Genomic DNA, 16,917 nt, shown 5'->3' with positions numbered 1-16,917 from the left:
CATTAGCCAGTAATGGTGCCCTAGAAGCCAGGGCTCACCAGAGAATTGCTGCACTCTAGGTATGTCCTTGATAAACTGTGCCCCCTGAGCTAAGGTTCCCCCATTCCCGTGGAATCCTCATATGCCCCATTAGTGCAGCGGAGCCGTGCAAAGTGGGGCATTTCATGGGCCAGGGTGTAGCCCTGCATTTTTATTTTTTTTAACCATATTTCAAAGCTTTGGGATTTGGGCTCTGGGCTCTGGATCTGAACGCTGCAGTCCAGGCTTATCTCTGCTTCAAAAGGTAATAAAAGAGCTAGTTGAACTGAGTCAGTTCTCTGTGGTGGACATTTATAGCCTGGGCTAACTCGTGACCTCAGTCACACCCAACTACCCCACTGATGCAAATCTTGGATATGGATTTGGGTTTCTGATTGCATGATTGGGGCCCTTAATTATACACTTGGCAACATGCTGAGGAACACATTAGCATCCACCAGTAATTTCAAGGCATCCTTGGGACAGACCCTTGTCCTCTTTCCACTCCTAGTGCCGTCATCATCTTCCCGGCTCAGGTAGCCCAGCCCTATCCAGCCAGCTAGCACCAATCACTCACTCTTTCGTCCTAGCCATCTCTCCACAGGACTCTGGTCTCAAGACTCCTGCCTTTGTCCACCCCTATGATGCCTCCATTTTAGGGCCAGACTCCTCCAGGAGCTAAACCAATTTACACTAGTGGAAGGTCTGGCCCTTAATGTTAAATTTTCCTCTGATGTTTGTCCTTCCTTCCTGGACTACTATTTCATTGTGGCTGGGAAGGCAGCCAAAGTCCACAAGAATTGTAAGTTAATGGTTAATCAACATGAGAAACTCCTGCAGTGGCCCCCCTGCTTTTTAATCATTCCCACGTTTGACATTGCCAGGTATGAAGTGCCCATATAAGTCTTCAGTTTCCCTTCCAAAAAGCTCATGTTCCCTAAAGTGAGCATTAAATGTTACTGGAACAAATGCAGAACACACATGTTTTTTTTTAACTTTCAATATTATTGCAAATGAAACTCTTATTGGAGAAGGCTCTTTTCTCTCATGACCCTCTCCAGTAAGTAGCAGGAGACGAGGCTTTAAAGCCAACTCCAGTTTCTTTTTTTATCTGTATGTGTACAAAATACAGCTGAGTGGTTAATACTGCTTAATAGTAAGCACTGATCGTTGTGCCTTCCATCAGAGGAGCTCAGACATTAACTTCTGAACCCTCGCAAATGCTCCTCTGAGTGAAGTTTTCTCCATGAGAGGTGGAATGAAGGGTGTTGTCTCCCCACCCAGTGAAAAATTTCAACAACAGGTTTTTTTAAAATAATCGTTTTCATCAGAATTTTTGAGGTTTTCATCTAAAAGCCTGAAAACAAACATTGTTTCTACTTTTCAGCAACCAAAAGCTGAACATTTTCAGTTTAAAATGTTTCGGTTGGGGTTTTCAGCAAAAACTCAGAAATTACTGATGAAACCAGAAATGTTTTCATTAAAATTTTCATTTAATTGAAAAACCATTTCCCTCTCAAATAAACATTTTGATGGAAAGTTTCTGATCATTTCTAATCAGAGGAAACTGACACATCCTTTTTAAAAATTGGCACAACATGAGTTTTCCTTTCAGTCTTCTGGAACTTCCCCAGTGCTCCAAGACTTATTGAAAAATCAACAATTGACAGTCCAGTGAGCTCCTCAGCCAGTTCTTTTAAAACTCTATAAAACCCTTTTGGTGCCAGCAGCTTCTGCTGTCGAATACTATTGCATTTAGCCTCAAGTTCTCAGCAACTGCTAACCACAGCTCCATCTCGCACCAAGGGAGTTGCTGCTTGAAATGTAAGGATACTGACTCATGCACAGTGCCTACCTGTGTTGTAAACAGTTGGAAGGCATACAGAGATGCTAAATAAAACAGTTTGGTAGGAATAGTCCCACATATCGCGCAAGGAATTAAGGAATAGACAAGATGACCTGCTGGGTTTTCCCTGCTTCCAAATCTATGATTCATTTATGCTAAGGGTATGTCTACACTACCCGCCGGATCAGCAAGCAGCGATCAATCCAGAGGGGATCGATTTATCGTGCCTAGTCTAGATGTGATAAATCAACCCCTGAGCGCTCTCCCGTCAACTCCTGTACTCCACCGCCGCGAGAGGTGCAGGCAGAGTTGACAGGGGAGCGGCAGCAGTCGACTCACTGTGGTGAAGACACCGCAGTAAGTCGATCTAAGTACGTCGACTTCAGCTACGTTATTCATGTAGCTGAAGTTGCATAACTTAGATCGATCCCCTCCTCCAGTGTAGACCAGGCCTAAACAGCTTCTGAAAAATCCCATACAGCAATAGATTCTAGGGAAAGGTCATGTGGTCCTGGTCAGCACTCAGTCACATTGGTGAAATCTCAGAATTATTGTGAATTCTCATCAACAGTAAACCATCTGTTTTATAAAGAAGGGAAGGATCTTAAATGCAAACTAAAAGGTCTCCGATAAAATCATTCCCACCTTATAAATAATGTAACACGGGAAATTCCAACACATGGGGGTTTGGTGACAACTTACTTGGCAGCTGCTTTTTGTGGTTTGTGATATCATCAGAAACCCTGAATCCATCTATTACACCAGAGTTACTCTATTTTAGGATGACCTAGTAGAAATAAGCAACCAAAGCAAAAAAAAAACCAAAAACCCTTTCAATCCTTTCATGCCTAATTATACCATATAGCTGCTTATATTTTGTCCTCCCTGCCTACAAATTACCTTTTTGGGTCTGTGGAAATATATAGTCATTGTGCATATTGCACCTAAATAGAGAGACTGACACTGCACTTATTCCAAAAAGGGTATCATCACATTGCTAGCACTAAGCAAAGCAGTGGAACCACAGGAAAATAGCCAGTTCAGGAAACACAAAGCTTCTGGGAAGACTATAAAGTATGTTCTCCTAGCCAAAAAGGAAACCTGCTTTTGTGTGGTCTGATGGTTAAACTAGAGGACCGGGTGAACGCCTGGAGTCCTAGTCTCCTGCTGTCGGAGATGAGTAATTCCTTCTGACACCAATGGGAGTTTCCTCATATGAGGAGATGGGATGGAATGAGGAGACAGGGCTTTTCCTTGTGTCCCAGGGAGAGGAATAGGGCCTTCTGTTCCCCCACCTCAAGGGTACATCCACACTACCCGCCGGATCGGCGGGTAGCAATAGATCTATCGGGGATCGATTTATCGCGTCTCATCTACGTGCTCCCCGTCAACTCCGGAACTCCATCAGGGCGAGAGGTGGAAGCGGAGTCGACGAGGGAGCCGCGGCCGTCGATCCTGTGCCGTGAGGATGGGAGGTAAGTCGATCTAAGATACGTCAACTTCAGCTAAACTATTCTTGTAGCTGAAGTTACGTATCTTAGATCTAGTCCCCCCCAGTGTAGACCAGGCTCAAGCTCCTCCAGTGGCTTGCCTCCAATACCACTCCCATTGAATTCATTGGCCAAAATCACACTGCAAGTCACTTAACCACTCTGGCCTTGTTGCACTGAGCTGGTCTTAAACATTTCCACCCGTGCAGTACCATACTTTTCTAAGGCAGCAGCAGCCCCTGGTGTTTTTACCACCACTTCATCTGATCCTGCTCTGAGCAGGTCTAGACAACACTGTGATTAATAACCCCAGCGCCTCATCTATACTAGAGTTCCCATCATTGCTACCACTGGCAGAGCTATACTGGTGGGAAATTTGAAGAACTCAGTGAAGACATAGTCTCTGTTTCATTTTACCCATCTCTAAAACAAGGTCAATATCACTCACAAACTTTCCTGGGTGCTGGGGAGTTTAATTAATTGCTTTGAGATTCTCTGATCAAAGGACCTATCGAAGTGCAAAGTGTTGTTATTATTACTATTACACGTGACTGCAAATGTAACATGCTTGTATAAGTATGCTGCTTTCCATCTCTAGTGACTGGTGTACATAGAGGAAAACAGTTAACTACTGCTGCCAGCTAATGGAATTACTCCTTTAGCTCAAGAGATGGAGGTCTGTACTTGGGTGCTTAAAGTCCAAGGTTCAAAGCCCACTGATAACCTATGGAAATGCTCCTTACACAAACAACAAGGTCTAGGGGGTTGAGTTATTTAGAAGAATTAGAGAAACAACAGAGATTTCTTGTTTAACACACGGGCATTGGCATGCATGTTTTCAACCAGTGTGTACAGGGTCTAAGTAACTTGCATTTAAAAATCTCTCCTCCTGAAAACTTACTGTGTTCATTTTTCTGTCCGTAGACCTCATATACCAGTCAGCAAGTTAGTGGTTTCAGAGTCTTACGACACGTACATAAGTAGAAGCTATCAAGTAACGAAAGAAATCATAAGTGAATGCAAAGGCAAAGGTAAGTTGTTCTGCACCATGATACAAAGGGATCTAATGCCTCAATAGTGATCCAAAACCACTATTAGGCACTCTGGGACTGAACAACAATGGCTAGCCGCTGTCTCTGTCAAAACCCCATGTCTGAATCCTCTCAGCCCACAGACATTGGGGATTCAAGATGTGGGTGAAACTGTGTAGTTCAGGCCTATTTCTAGCTAAAATATTCTATTGTCTGTTATTACCAGGTTTGTCTAGAACCAGAACCAGTGGTCACATGAGACCCTAGTGTTTTAGGGGCCCTACAACCTATAGAAGCTGTGCAGGTTTCCCCTGTCTTCTCTGGCCACGGAACAACTCCACTCCAGGCCATTTCCTCCCTCCCATTTCCACCACCAGGACCAGAAGAAGAGTCTTTGTGTGCCCTAGTATGGATGCCTTAGGCTGGTCATCACTACTGCACAGGCTTGTTTTGCACCTGGACAAAACCAAAAAAAAAAATTTCAAATAAAATGTTGAAATCAGTTATGGTGAATAGAAACCGAACATTAAAAGCGTTGGGATGGGATATTTCTAGAACCCCAGCTGTTTTACTTGTTTGTGTTTACTGATACTTTCGCAAGCTTTTTTAGAAATAATTTGCCCCAAAAAGCAGGTAGAAGAACCCAGCGTGAAAACATTGGCCTCTAAAGAAGCTGACAATTTGTGCATGCCCAACTTGAGTCTCCTTAAAGGGACCTGATTTTCAGAGGATAGGTATTGAAGGCTTTCTGAAAATCAAGATCCTTTAAGATACCTCAAGTTGGACACTCACAAACTGAGGCACTCAGAATCACTAGTCATGTTTGAAAATCTTGGCCTTAACCTCTCTGCCTGTTTCTCTGTTTGTTAAATAAGAATATAAGAACAGAACAGCCATATTGGGTCAGACCAAAGGTCCATTTAGCCCAGTATCCTGTCTTCCGACAGTGGCCAATGCCAAGTGCTTCAGAGGGAATGAATAGACCAGGTAATCATCAAGTGATCCATCCCCTGTTGCCCATTCCCAGCTTCTGGCAAACAGAGGCTAGGGACACCATTCCTGCCCATTCTGGTTAATAGCCATTCATGGACTTATTCTCCATGAACTTATCTAGCTCTTTTTTTACCCTTGTTATAGTCTTGGCCTTCACAAAATCCTATGGCAAGGAGTTCCACAGGTTGACTGTGCATTGTGTGAAAAAATACTTCCTTTTGTTTATTTTAAACCTGCTGTCTATTAATTTAATTTGGTGACCCCTAGTTCTTGCGTTATGAGGGTAATACACATCTCACATGGATATTTGAGGCATAATGAGTTAATGTTAATAAAGTACTTTTAGAAAATGGAAAGAATTGGGTGTGATTCTTGGATTACTATAGCATTGTTTCCTTTCACCTTGTTTGATTCAGCAAAGTTATTCTATCAAATAGAGCTGGTTGAGCATTTTTGAAAATCTGGAATTTTGTGAGGAAAAAAAAAACAGCATGAAAATGTTTCTACCAGGTCTACTACTGAATAGAATTCCTGAAAAGATGGCTGAACACAAAACAATTTCTGCTCTTTTTCAGTCGTTCTCATGAATTTCTTTGAGAATTTTACAACTAGCCATATGTTAAGTTAAAAAAAATCATTCTAAAATAAAATACACTCTGGCTAACACTTAAGAACTGAAAAACCAATGGTCAGCACTGACATGGCCAAATTTGAATTTAGGGGGAAAAATAATAAAACCCCACTTTTAACGCTAAAGGCCTGAACCTAGAAGGGCTTCCAGTCAAATGCAGTACTGTTAAAATAATGGTATTACTTAGTGTAGCAAGCACTATGCTCAGTTTAAGGATTTGCAGATTTGAGCCCCAGATTATATTCAGATTTGTAGATTTTAAAGCCGGAAGGGACCATTATTGTGATCATCTCGTCTGACCTCCTATATAACACAAACCAGAGAATTTCACTCACCGATTCCTGCATCAAGTCTAATAACTTGTGATTAAACTGGTACATATCTTGTAGAAAGCCAGTCAGTTGTAGCTGAGGGCTTGTCTACACTTAAAATGCTACATCAGCACAGCTGTGCCACTGTAGCACTTCAGTGTACACACTACCTATGCTGAGGGATTCTCCCATCAGCATAGGTTATCCACCTCCCCAAGAGGCAGTAGCTAGGTCAAAGGAACAATTCTTCTATCCACCTAGCGCTGGTTATATGGGGATTTAGGTTGGTTTAACTACGCCTCTATGGGGTGTGGATTTTTCACACGACTTAGTTATGCCGACCTAATATAGGCCAGACCTTCAAGACTTCAAGTCACAGAGAATCAACCATATCCCTTAGTAAACTGTTCCAATGATTAATTATCCTCACTTACAAAAATCCCTGTGTCTTATTTCCAGTTTGAATTAGGAATATAGGCATTATATACAAACCTGGGTGCCTAACGTTAGCTCCCAAATCCATACCTATCCATGTGAATAAAAGTGGCTTGGTTTTCAGAAGTGCTCACACTGAAATCTCTATTAATCAGGGAGATTTTATTTAGGTGATTGAATAAATTTTAGGCAACTTGGGTTTGAAAATGTTGGCCAGAAGTAGGGCCAAAATTTGAAAAATTTCAAATGAAATGAAACATTTTATTTGAATTGAAAAAAAACTTTTGCTGAGATTTTTTTTTTCAGAAAGCAAATTGAAACAAATATATTTGTATCATTTGAAAAATCAAAAATTTCAAAGCAGGCAAAATCTTTTCACCAAAATTCTTGTGTTCTTCACAAAGCTATTGGTTGCCCAAAAAACAACAAACAGCACAAAGACTTTTCAACCAGTTCTAACCATAAGCACTTTGAAGATTAAAAAGTGATAGAAGTATTATTCATAAGCAATATTTTCCCACATATATCAACTGTGTTGTTCTGTATAAAATTAAACCCATCTTTAAAAGTCTCAAACTGATAGGTTTTGCCTTGGACAGTTGTCACTGTATAGAACTTTTTTCTCTAACTCCCAAACAATCAGTGTTTATTCATTTTGTTGCAGGAAATAACATTTTGATAGTGGCTCACGCATCGTCTCTGGAGGCCTGTACTTGTCAACTCCAGGGCCTCTCGCCTCAGAATTCCAAGGACTTTGTACAGATGGTCAGAAAGGTAATTACCTCTGGGTAAAGCTCTTCAGATAAAAAAAAATTAAAATCTCCTTACAAGCCAGAGGACACTTTGTTCCTAGTGTCTGATAATTCAGTCCATTGTTTGAGTTTTGCAGGCTTCAGAAATCATGTGAGTAGAAAAGATTGGTTTAAGAGGCTTATCTTACAAGTCCGTTTCGCAACAGATAACAGGGGAGTGAGCATACAAAAGAGCTGCATTTCCCAACTGCACTTTTATGCTTATGGGTTGGTGGCAACTTAGGGTCCCCCTTCTTATGCACCTTGTTAGAGTCAGGAACGTGATTTGAAAAATGTCATTGTGGGCATCCAGATTTATTCCCTTTCCTTGACTTCATGTCAGGAGATAGCGTTGTCTGTGTGCCAAGCCTGCAAACACAACCAGGCAGCTGGAAATCCATCTGCTCTCTTTCTTTTTCTCATATCATCACCTTTTATTACACAAGCTGACCCTTGTGTTGATCAGTGAGCCAGAATAGAACCCAGGTCACTCTCCCATAGCTGTACTGACCCTTAATAGTGTTAAGCCAACCAACAAGACCTGGACATAAACACACACAGAGCTATGTGCTGTACGTTATTTAGTGGAGATTGTAAAGTTGGAGTCTGGCCCTCAAATATTTTATATTCACAGTGAAGTGCTTTAAAAAGCACTTGAAATGGAAATTTATCCGTTTTTCTTGCCAAAATGAAAAACTGAAATTTTTTATTTTTATTTATTTTCACATCAGACAAAATATTTAGTTCAGCCTGAAACAAAATATCTTTTTGTATTTGTTTTGAGAATTTTTTTTTACCCTTTTTTGTTTAAAAAAAAAATAAAAATACAGTTACCTAACCGTCAAAATGAAACATTCTTCAAAACAACAAGTCAACATATTGATGACTTTTTCAAAAAACTTGTCCTCCTTTTTTTGGGGGGGGGGAGCAGCAAAACAAACTATTTGCTGCATTTTACCCAAATCCATGCATTTTTAGGGCGATCCACCACTGCATTTTTGAGAGAATAAACTATTAAGTCTGAAAAAATTCACCCAGCTCCCATCTGAGTGTTACTCCTGAATCGTGCTGTGTCTCAGATTAAAAGTATCTTCTGAATTTGAGTTGGAATGTTCAAAAGAGCTCAAATAATTTAGGAACACAAGTCCCATTGACTTGGCTCTTTTGAAAACTTCACCCTTGCTCCAGATCTATTCCTTCTCATTGCCTTTCCGTATTTTAATATTTCCTGACAGATTCCATACTTGGGGTTCTGTTCCTGCGAAGAATTGGGAGAGACAGGTATTTGGCAACTAACAGACCCCCCCATCCTCCCTCTCACACATGGACCAACTGGAGGCTTTAACTGGCGAGAGACCTTACTACAAGAATAGGCAAAGCTAACCTTACGAAAACAGAAAATGGCCTTTCTAAGCATTGGAGAATGTCTCTTATTTCTTGTGTTTAATGACAGTGGAAAAAAAAATATTCGTAACATTTTAGGTGAATCATTCACAAAAACATTCTAGCATATCACCTATAGAGTCACATTCGTGCAAAAAGTTCTCATATGTAAAACTAGGTGAATATAAGAAAGGGCTTAATTGATGGAAGAATATAACTATATGTCCAGGCTTCTGCACTGCAGGAAATGTCTATGTTATCTAAGGCTACATAGCCTGGATATATTTTTCATCTTGAACTGAACTCAGACAACACCGCCTTCTGCACCATGTTAGTGACAACTAGGACTTTGTGAAAATTGTGAATTTTGGGTCTTTTTCATTTGCAAACTTTTGCAGAACAAATATTTGCAATTTTGTTCTGGGCTATGTTGGCACCTTCCCCATTACTCCCAAATTTTGCTAAATAGCAGTTTCGTGTTCCCCCAAAATAGCTACACTCAATGTGTTCCATAAGATATCCTGTCTCTTTTCCAGGAGGACAGGAGTTCTCTATTCCAATTATAGACTAGCATCAAACTATTCCTTTTCATTACCATATTAGATACCTACATATTACACAGGTGGGTACGTTGCAGATGCCTGAGGTAGACTGAAGCACATGACGTTGATCTGCATCAGAACACAATTTTGAACTTCAAAGCTGTCAGGGGTGAAGTTCTCACATGAAAAATAGGATCATTTTTCAGTGAAGAACTGGAGCAATTTTGCTAAGTGGAAATGAAAAGTGTACTCCAGATTTGAAGGTTTTCTTGGCTGAAATTCACCACTATGCAGAGGACCAGCATAAAATCCTATGCATCACTCAAATCCTGTTTAAGACCTCACAACAGGGTTTTATATGATACATGGGCCTTTTGCTGATTTCTCTACACAGAGGTGAATTTCACCCCTTTGTGAATATTTCTCACAGCCCTAGTGATGTTCTACAGTAATCAGCCTTCATCAAGGATAATGACAAGGTCAAAAGGATATGCTAATAATTTAGATTTAAGGTGGGGGGCGTTGTTGTTTTTGTGGGGGATTTTGTTTGTTTTTTCCCCTTCGTTTTCTTTACATTTTAAGTGCCATCTGTCACGCATAGAAACCAGAGCTGAGAAAGAATACACTGTGATGAAAAAAGCAACACACTGAACCCAAGAAGCTGTTACTTATGAGGTGATTTGTTTCCTATTGAGCTAAAATCTCAATCCCATTAAAGTCATGAGGAATTGCCATAGTAGATCAGACCCAATGGTCCTTTTAGTCCGGCATCCTCTCTGACAGTGGCCAGTATCAGCTGCTTCAGGAAAAGATGCAAGGAAGTCTGCAATGAGCAGTTATAGGATAACCTGCCTCTAGGAAAGTTTCTTCCTGACTCACAATAGTAGGATGTTGGCTTATGCCCTAAAGCATGAGGGTTCCAAAACTATTTTGTAAAAATATTTACTATTTTAGGCCCCAATTCAGGAAAACACTAAAGCACATGCTTATATTGAATAAATGGGAGTTAAGCACTGTCCTGAATAGAGTTGTTTTCCTGGCCATAATTCAGAATATTCTTGTTATCCATATAAATATCTAGATTTGGGCGGGGGTTGGGGGGAATAATCCTGTTAAATGCTAGGCCGGTCAATAGCAGAATTCCCATTGACATCAGTGGGATTGGGATTTAGCCACACAATCAGTATATCACAGTGACCTAAAATAAGAGAGCCTAATCTTTCATATGTGATGCAGGTAAAAGGCCCACCAGATTCAATGGGAATTTCGCCCATGTGGCAACAGCAAGAGCAAATCTTAAGGGTTTTAAGCTCAGCTTGGTCTAGAACAATTTTAACTAGTTTATGATGTGGACCTTGCCAAGGAATATACAGCAGATTCTGTACAGAATTTAAATCAACAAACAGCTCAACTTGTGCAATATTACCATAACCGTCGTATATTATTTGTACATTTACAATATATGTAATACATAGTAGGACATCAATAAATGCATTATTATACCAGGGATGTATACTGAAAAGTCAGGGAGATAACTTATGCGATGACAGAAAGAAACTGCCTCAGTATCTAAACTGCATCAGTATCTGTGCAGTTATATTGCTGTCATTTTTTTATTTTAATTATAATTTAAACTATTTTTAGCTGTGTACAGACATTCTGAAGAGTGTTTATTGCTTGTTTTCCTCCATGCTTACTTACCACAAACTTGCAAAGGAGTTTATTTAATTAAATGAATAAACAGACAATCAAACCAAAAATAATTTGGGTTTCACTGTATATTTAAATTCCATTGATAACTTACTGTTTTGTGCTGCACGGTTTCAAGAGGTTGGGTAACATATGCAATATGATGAAAAGCTATCCAGATTTGACCATTGTTAAGCAGCGTTTCAGGAATTTGTTTAGACAGTAGCTGGTAATAGGTATGGAACAAAACCTGTATGCATAGACTGTTGAATATTGTAGTAATTGATCTTTGCATAGAGTTAGTATTCTAAAAAAAAGTGTTCTGTTTGAGAAGGGGAAAAAGGTTGAAACATTCTCTTCTTATAAAAGTATATTTTTGGATGTTTGGTAAAGTATTTTGGCAATTGTTATCTGATCTCACATTTGAGTTTCAGGTGTCAGGAATCTCAGAAAAAAAATCTTGTTTTCTTCCAGTATTTTGTTGTCTAAGGGTTTTGCATTAAGGAAACTGGTGCTGATAAGGTTCTTTGTTAAAAATGCATCTTACATTATTTAAATGCATCACACTGGGAAAACCCTAGATATTTTTAAAATGTTTTTAATTAGAATGTTAAAAAAAAAAGCATCACTGCTTATATTTTGCTACATTGCTGCTCATTAATGTATATTTAACGTATCTTCAGTGTCTTGTCCCAGGGGAACATCGGCCTGATACAGCTGCAATGAATGGAATTCCTTCCCTTGACTTCATTGCAATGGTATTGGGCCTCACCAGTTCAGTCTGGATCCTTATGGAGTAACAACGGTTCTTAGATTCTCGTGCAACCCCTCAGCTAAGGAACAAGGCTGGAAATCTTGCTAGAACAAATTGTTCTCGAGAAATTCCTAGATTGGGCCTGGTCAGAAATAACATGAGAATTACAGGCATATGGCTGGGGTCTAACATAGCAGTAGATAAGAGGTGACACCCAGAAGCCACAAGAGGGGGAAAAAGTAGACTATTTTTACATCATTTTTCCATTTTCTGTTTGATTTGATCAAGTGTTTCAGTAGGACTCAATGGATGCCTCCCTGATTTCTTGGGCCCTGAGTCCAGTATATCTTTGCCTTTACCTGAATGTTTTGCCTATACTCCCTCCCTTAAGTGGAACAGTTTGGGTTGCAACAGTCATAGACCTGATCTTGCAAGCTAGGGTGACTAGATGTCCTGATATTAGCTTTGTCTTATATATGCAACTATACCGCCTCCCCACCCCCAGAAAAAAACATGTCCCGATTTGTCACACTTGCTAGCTGATCGCCCTACTGCAAACTCACACATTCAGGCATGCCCCTTGCCCTACACAGAGCCCACTGAAGTACACCTCTACCCCAATATAACACGAACCAATATAACACGAATTCGGATATAACGCAGTAAAGCAGTGCTCCGGGGGGAGGGGAGACTGCACACTCTGGCGGATCAAAGCAAGTTCGACATAACGCGGTTTCACCTATAACATTGTAAGATTTTTTGGCTCCCGAGGACAGCGTTATATCGGGGTAGAGGTGTATATTAAACCTTGCCTAGAACACTTTAGTCTCTGCCAGACAGGATGTGCACAGTTCCCGGTGATTTCAGCAATGTACCACTTTGTCCATTGTGCATCGGATGTGTTGATGCAGACATCAGATGCCACATTTTCATGAGTTTCCCTCACTATCAATGCACTGGTAGCTACAGTCAATTGCTTAAGCTCCATGAGTAGTTATCGGGCCGGGTCCTCATCCAGTGTAAATGGATTTTACTCCATTGAAATCAATGGAGATATGTCCATTTACATCAGGGGAAGATGTGGCCCCATTATTTCTAGAATGCGATGTTTTCCATTACAAGGAATCTGAGCAAATCTAGAATAAATGGCCAACTGATGGCTAGAAAGCCTTTTTCTTCTTTTTCCTGTGGAGTTAGTTTCTTCATTATTATTATTATTATTAAAGTGATAATCTATTATAACCAAAGAGTGAGTTATTTAAAAATAGCTCTTTGTGAAGAAAAAAATAATTAACCAGTTTGCAAAACAAAACAAAAAACAAACCAAAAAAAAAAAAAAAAAGAAGGGAGAAATGATTCCAGAGTGGTATTATCCTAGTATATCATTTTTATCAACAGACCTGGCTCCTACAGGTTTTAATACCAGAAGGACTTTGTTGAAATCTGTGTAACTGTGTGTACTGCGTGCATCTATTTTTAAAGAAGGTTTGGGGATATAGTTGTGCATAGCATTATTGTTAACAGTCTTTCCACTAAACTAGCTGTTAGCATATTATAATGATATTTTTCATTTCAATTGCATAGAACTGTTAGGAGCTAAGGGCCTGATGCAAAGCTCACTGAAGCCACTGGAAAGGCTTCTAATGACTTCAGGGCTTGGGATCAGGTGACACAAGACCTGAACCTGCTAAGTACTATGTGCTCTCAACTGCCATTGAGTTCAATGGAAGTTGAGGACACTTTACACATACCTGGATTGGCCTTTTGGCCCTGATTCAGGAAACATATTTAAGCATGTGTTTAAATCCTATTGACTTTAATGGACATTAAGCAGGTACTTAAAAACATTCCTGAACAGGGACGCACCCCTGAATTGGGGACCAAACGAAGATGAAGTCAGAGTAGTTCAGGTCTGTTTTATTGTGAAAAAAAAAATCCTTTGTGCAGTGAATTGAGGCATTTGCTGTGAGACCTACCTGCACTACTACATGAGTATATCATTTAAAAACAGCGATGATTGTTCCTTTGAATTTACACTAAATAATTAACATAAACATAGATGAACTGCAGTTCATTTCAGCATCCTCTGGAGCAGTGGCAAACTCTATACACACTACTGTGAACTTTGGTAGCACCCAGAATTTGCATTTAAATTGCAGTCCTGTAGTCGAAGAGGATGGGAAGAAAATCTCAATAGCTCATGTGTGGGGTATGGGGAAAACTTAACATCTGCTTAAGTTAACATTCATTTTAACAAGAGAGATGTAGGATATTTGAGTCAGGCAGTTGCCAAATAATTTTCACATTCAAACACAGGAGTGAAAATTGATTTGCAGTACTTCAATATTTAAAACATATTGAAAGTCAGTAGGAAAATTACTGATTATAATGGAAAGTCTAGTGGTAACAAAAATTGAGCCTAAACGTAGAGGAAATCATTTGATTCTTAAATTCATATGAAATTATGCGAAGAGCTGACACATTTAAAGTGAATAATCAAACTGTAAATGCAATTGACTGCATACACTCTAATATGCCACTTAGTTGTCACTGCCGCCTCAAATACCTGAACACATTTATTGATTGAATATTTATGAAATATACATGTAAGAGAATAAAAAAATATATGACCAGATCCTTTTAACAACTTGTTTTGTTGCCACTAAGAAAGTACTTTCTGAAATTTCTCTCTGTGGACAGTTCTAAAAACTTGATGTCATCAATGGATGCATATTTTTTTTTCATTTTTAAGCTGTTGTATTGTTATGTTTACTATGTTTTCAGTGTGATCAGATTGTATTTATTTGAGAAAAACATTTGACGTTTTAAAAAAAATTGTATTGCCAAAAAAAAATCGCTGTAATTACCTGTGACATCTGTATTTGTTTTATTTTATTTTTTTAATCTTCTATTTCAAGTGCTAACAACTGTTGAAACAACCATGCCATTTTAATTTGCTTGTTACATTAAATGGATTTCTCAAAAGTTAAACCAAATGGCTCACAGATGATTTAATAAAGATGAAATGCGTCCAGAGTAATTCCTTCCTATTTACAGTTTTCCTCTCAAATACGTACGTAGTCCACCCAGCAAGGAGTGAATCTGAAAGCAGAGTGAATCAGGTAAAGCATATGGGTGAAGTGTACCCCTGTGGAGAGAGCAGAGGGCTTTGGTGGGATTTGCTATTCCTCTGCCATAGGTCAACTTCACCCTGTATGAATAATTTAGATCAGTGTTTCTCTGACTTTTCAGGTTGGCAATCCCTTTTTCTAAGACAAAAACGTTCATGAGCCCCTTACATTTACTATAAAAGGAAGAGTAAAAAATATATCAGTGATAAGCCTAGATAAATAACACACACTCCCAGTTTGTTTTCAAAGGACTGAGAGAACCTTGAATGGAAAGGGCTTGATTTGCTTTAGATTGTAATAAAATTTTCAACCCCTCATGCCTCATCTGAATGCCTTTTGTGATCTCATCTTGACCTTACTTTCTTTGGTTGTCTTGCCACTCATTGATGAAACAATTAGTCTGACAGTTAGGTGCTTACTTCGGGGAGGATGGGGAATTAATTGCTAGTGTAAAATTCTCACTCGGTTCTGTAGGGGTGAAATTCACCCCCATGCAGAGAAAGGGCACAAGGCTTACTTAAGTTCAGTTTTGATTGCCCACTGCACATAATCTCACCTTTTGTGAGAGTTTTGCATCAGTATGGAGGGCTTCATGATTTGGGGCCCAATCCAGCTTCCATTGATTTCAGTGGAATTTGGATCCCCTTTGCACCCACAGTTACTTCAGGAGGAGATTTGGGTGTGCAGGATTGGAATCACCAGTTCTAAACTCAAGAGATCCCTTACTTCACAGGCTGCATCTCCTTCCTTTCTATGATTTTTCCCCCCAATGTTAATTTTATCACCCACATCCAGTCACACCCTTTCTTTGATCAATTTCATTAATAAAAGAAGCTGCTTTACCAGAAAATGGAATGCTTGGCGGAATGTTAATTAGCTGGTCCAGAAGTTTAAGCAATAAAAATGCATAACGTATTTACGATTAATTGGTTCAGCCTGTGCATCCAAATGTGTCCCCTACGAATGTGTGCACTCTATTCGAATCCAACTGGCTGCCTTGTTAACAATGCCCTTTTCAACTGAAAAACCCAGCCAGAGACCTTTACTTGGGCTCGTATCTGCCAGGATAACAGACATAGCTTGTTGGTTGAGTTCACCAACAATAAAAACAAACCCCACTTGGTATTCACACACAGCCCCTTCCACAGGAGTAGCTGACCTGGGGACTGAATGCACCTCAGCTTCCAAAGCACCCAAGAGACGTAGAGCAATATGCAGGATCAGGCTCTGGCTCCTCCAAGTTTTCCTTGGGCCACCCTGCTACATCTGAGACTTAACCGGTACATCAGACCCCCAAGCAGCACTTTGGGGGCCATGTATTAACATTACGCTACCACTATCCCATAGTGCTCATTATCTCGGGCAGGGGTGGGCCAACTTTTTGGCCCAAGGGCCACATCTGAGTGGGGAAACTATGTAGGGCCATGAATGTAGAGCTGGGGCAGGGGGTTGGAGTGTGGGAGGGGGTGCAGTGTGCAAGAAGGGGCCCAGGGCAAGGGTTTGGGATGTGGGATGCGGCAGGGGGCTCAGGGCAGGGAGTTGAGATGTGGGAGGGGTGCAGAGTGCGGGAGGGGGCTCAAGGCAGGGGGTTGGGATGCAGGAGGGGTTTGGGGTGTGGACTCCGGCCCGGCACCACTTACCTCAAGTGACTCCGGCCTGCCCTGGCCTCTTGCCGTTACCAGAAGTGGCCAGTCTGTTTAGCAGTGGCTCCTGGGGGCAGGATGGGGTAGGCGGCTCCGCCGCGTGCTGCCCTCGCCTGCACATACCACCTCCGAAGCTCCCATTGGCCGCGGTTCCCTGTTCCTGGCCAATGGGAGCTGCAGGAGGCAGTACCTGCAGGCGAGGGCAGCACACCGGAGCCCTCTGCCCCTC

General features: G+C 40.5%; 1 protein-coding gene across 1 annotated transcript in view; it reads left to right on the top strand.

Moving 5' to 3' along the window:
- UBASH3B (ubiquitin associated and SH3 domain containing B) overlaps window positions 1-14,950 on the top strand; it is a 105,858-nt gene extending 90,908 nt beyond the window's left edge. Inside the window, exons 12-14 of the mRNA XM_054005271.1 lie at window positions 4,279-4,385; window positions 7,420-7,529; window positions 8,782-14,950. Of these exons, the coding sequence (XP_053861246.1) occupies window positions 4,279-4,385; window positions 7,420-7,529; window positions 8,782-8,919 (355 nt within the window). The 3' untranslated portion in view covers window positions 8,920-14,950. The remainder of the gene's footprint in view (window positions 1-4,278; window positions 4,386-7,419; window positions 7,530-8,781) is intronic.
- Window positions 14,951-16,917: the final 1,967 nt, after the last annotated feature.

This window comes from Malaclemys terrapin, chromosome 15, assembly GCF_027887155.1.
Source record: "Malaclemys terrapin pileata isolate rMalTer1 chromosome 15, rMalTer1.hap1, whole genome shotgun sequence".
Taxonomy (NCBI): domain Eukaryota; kingdom Metazoa; phylum Chordata; order Testudines; family Emydidae; genus Malaclemys; species Malaclemys terrapin.
This window is presented reverse-complemented; position numbering and strand designations above follow the sequence as displayed.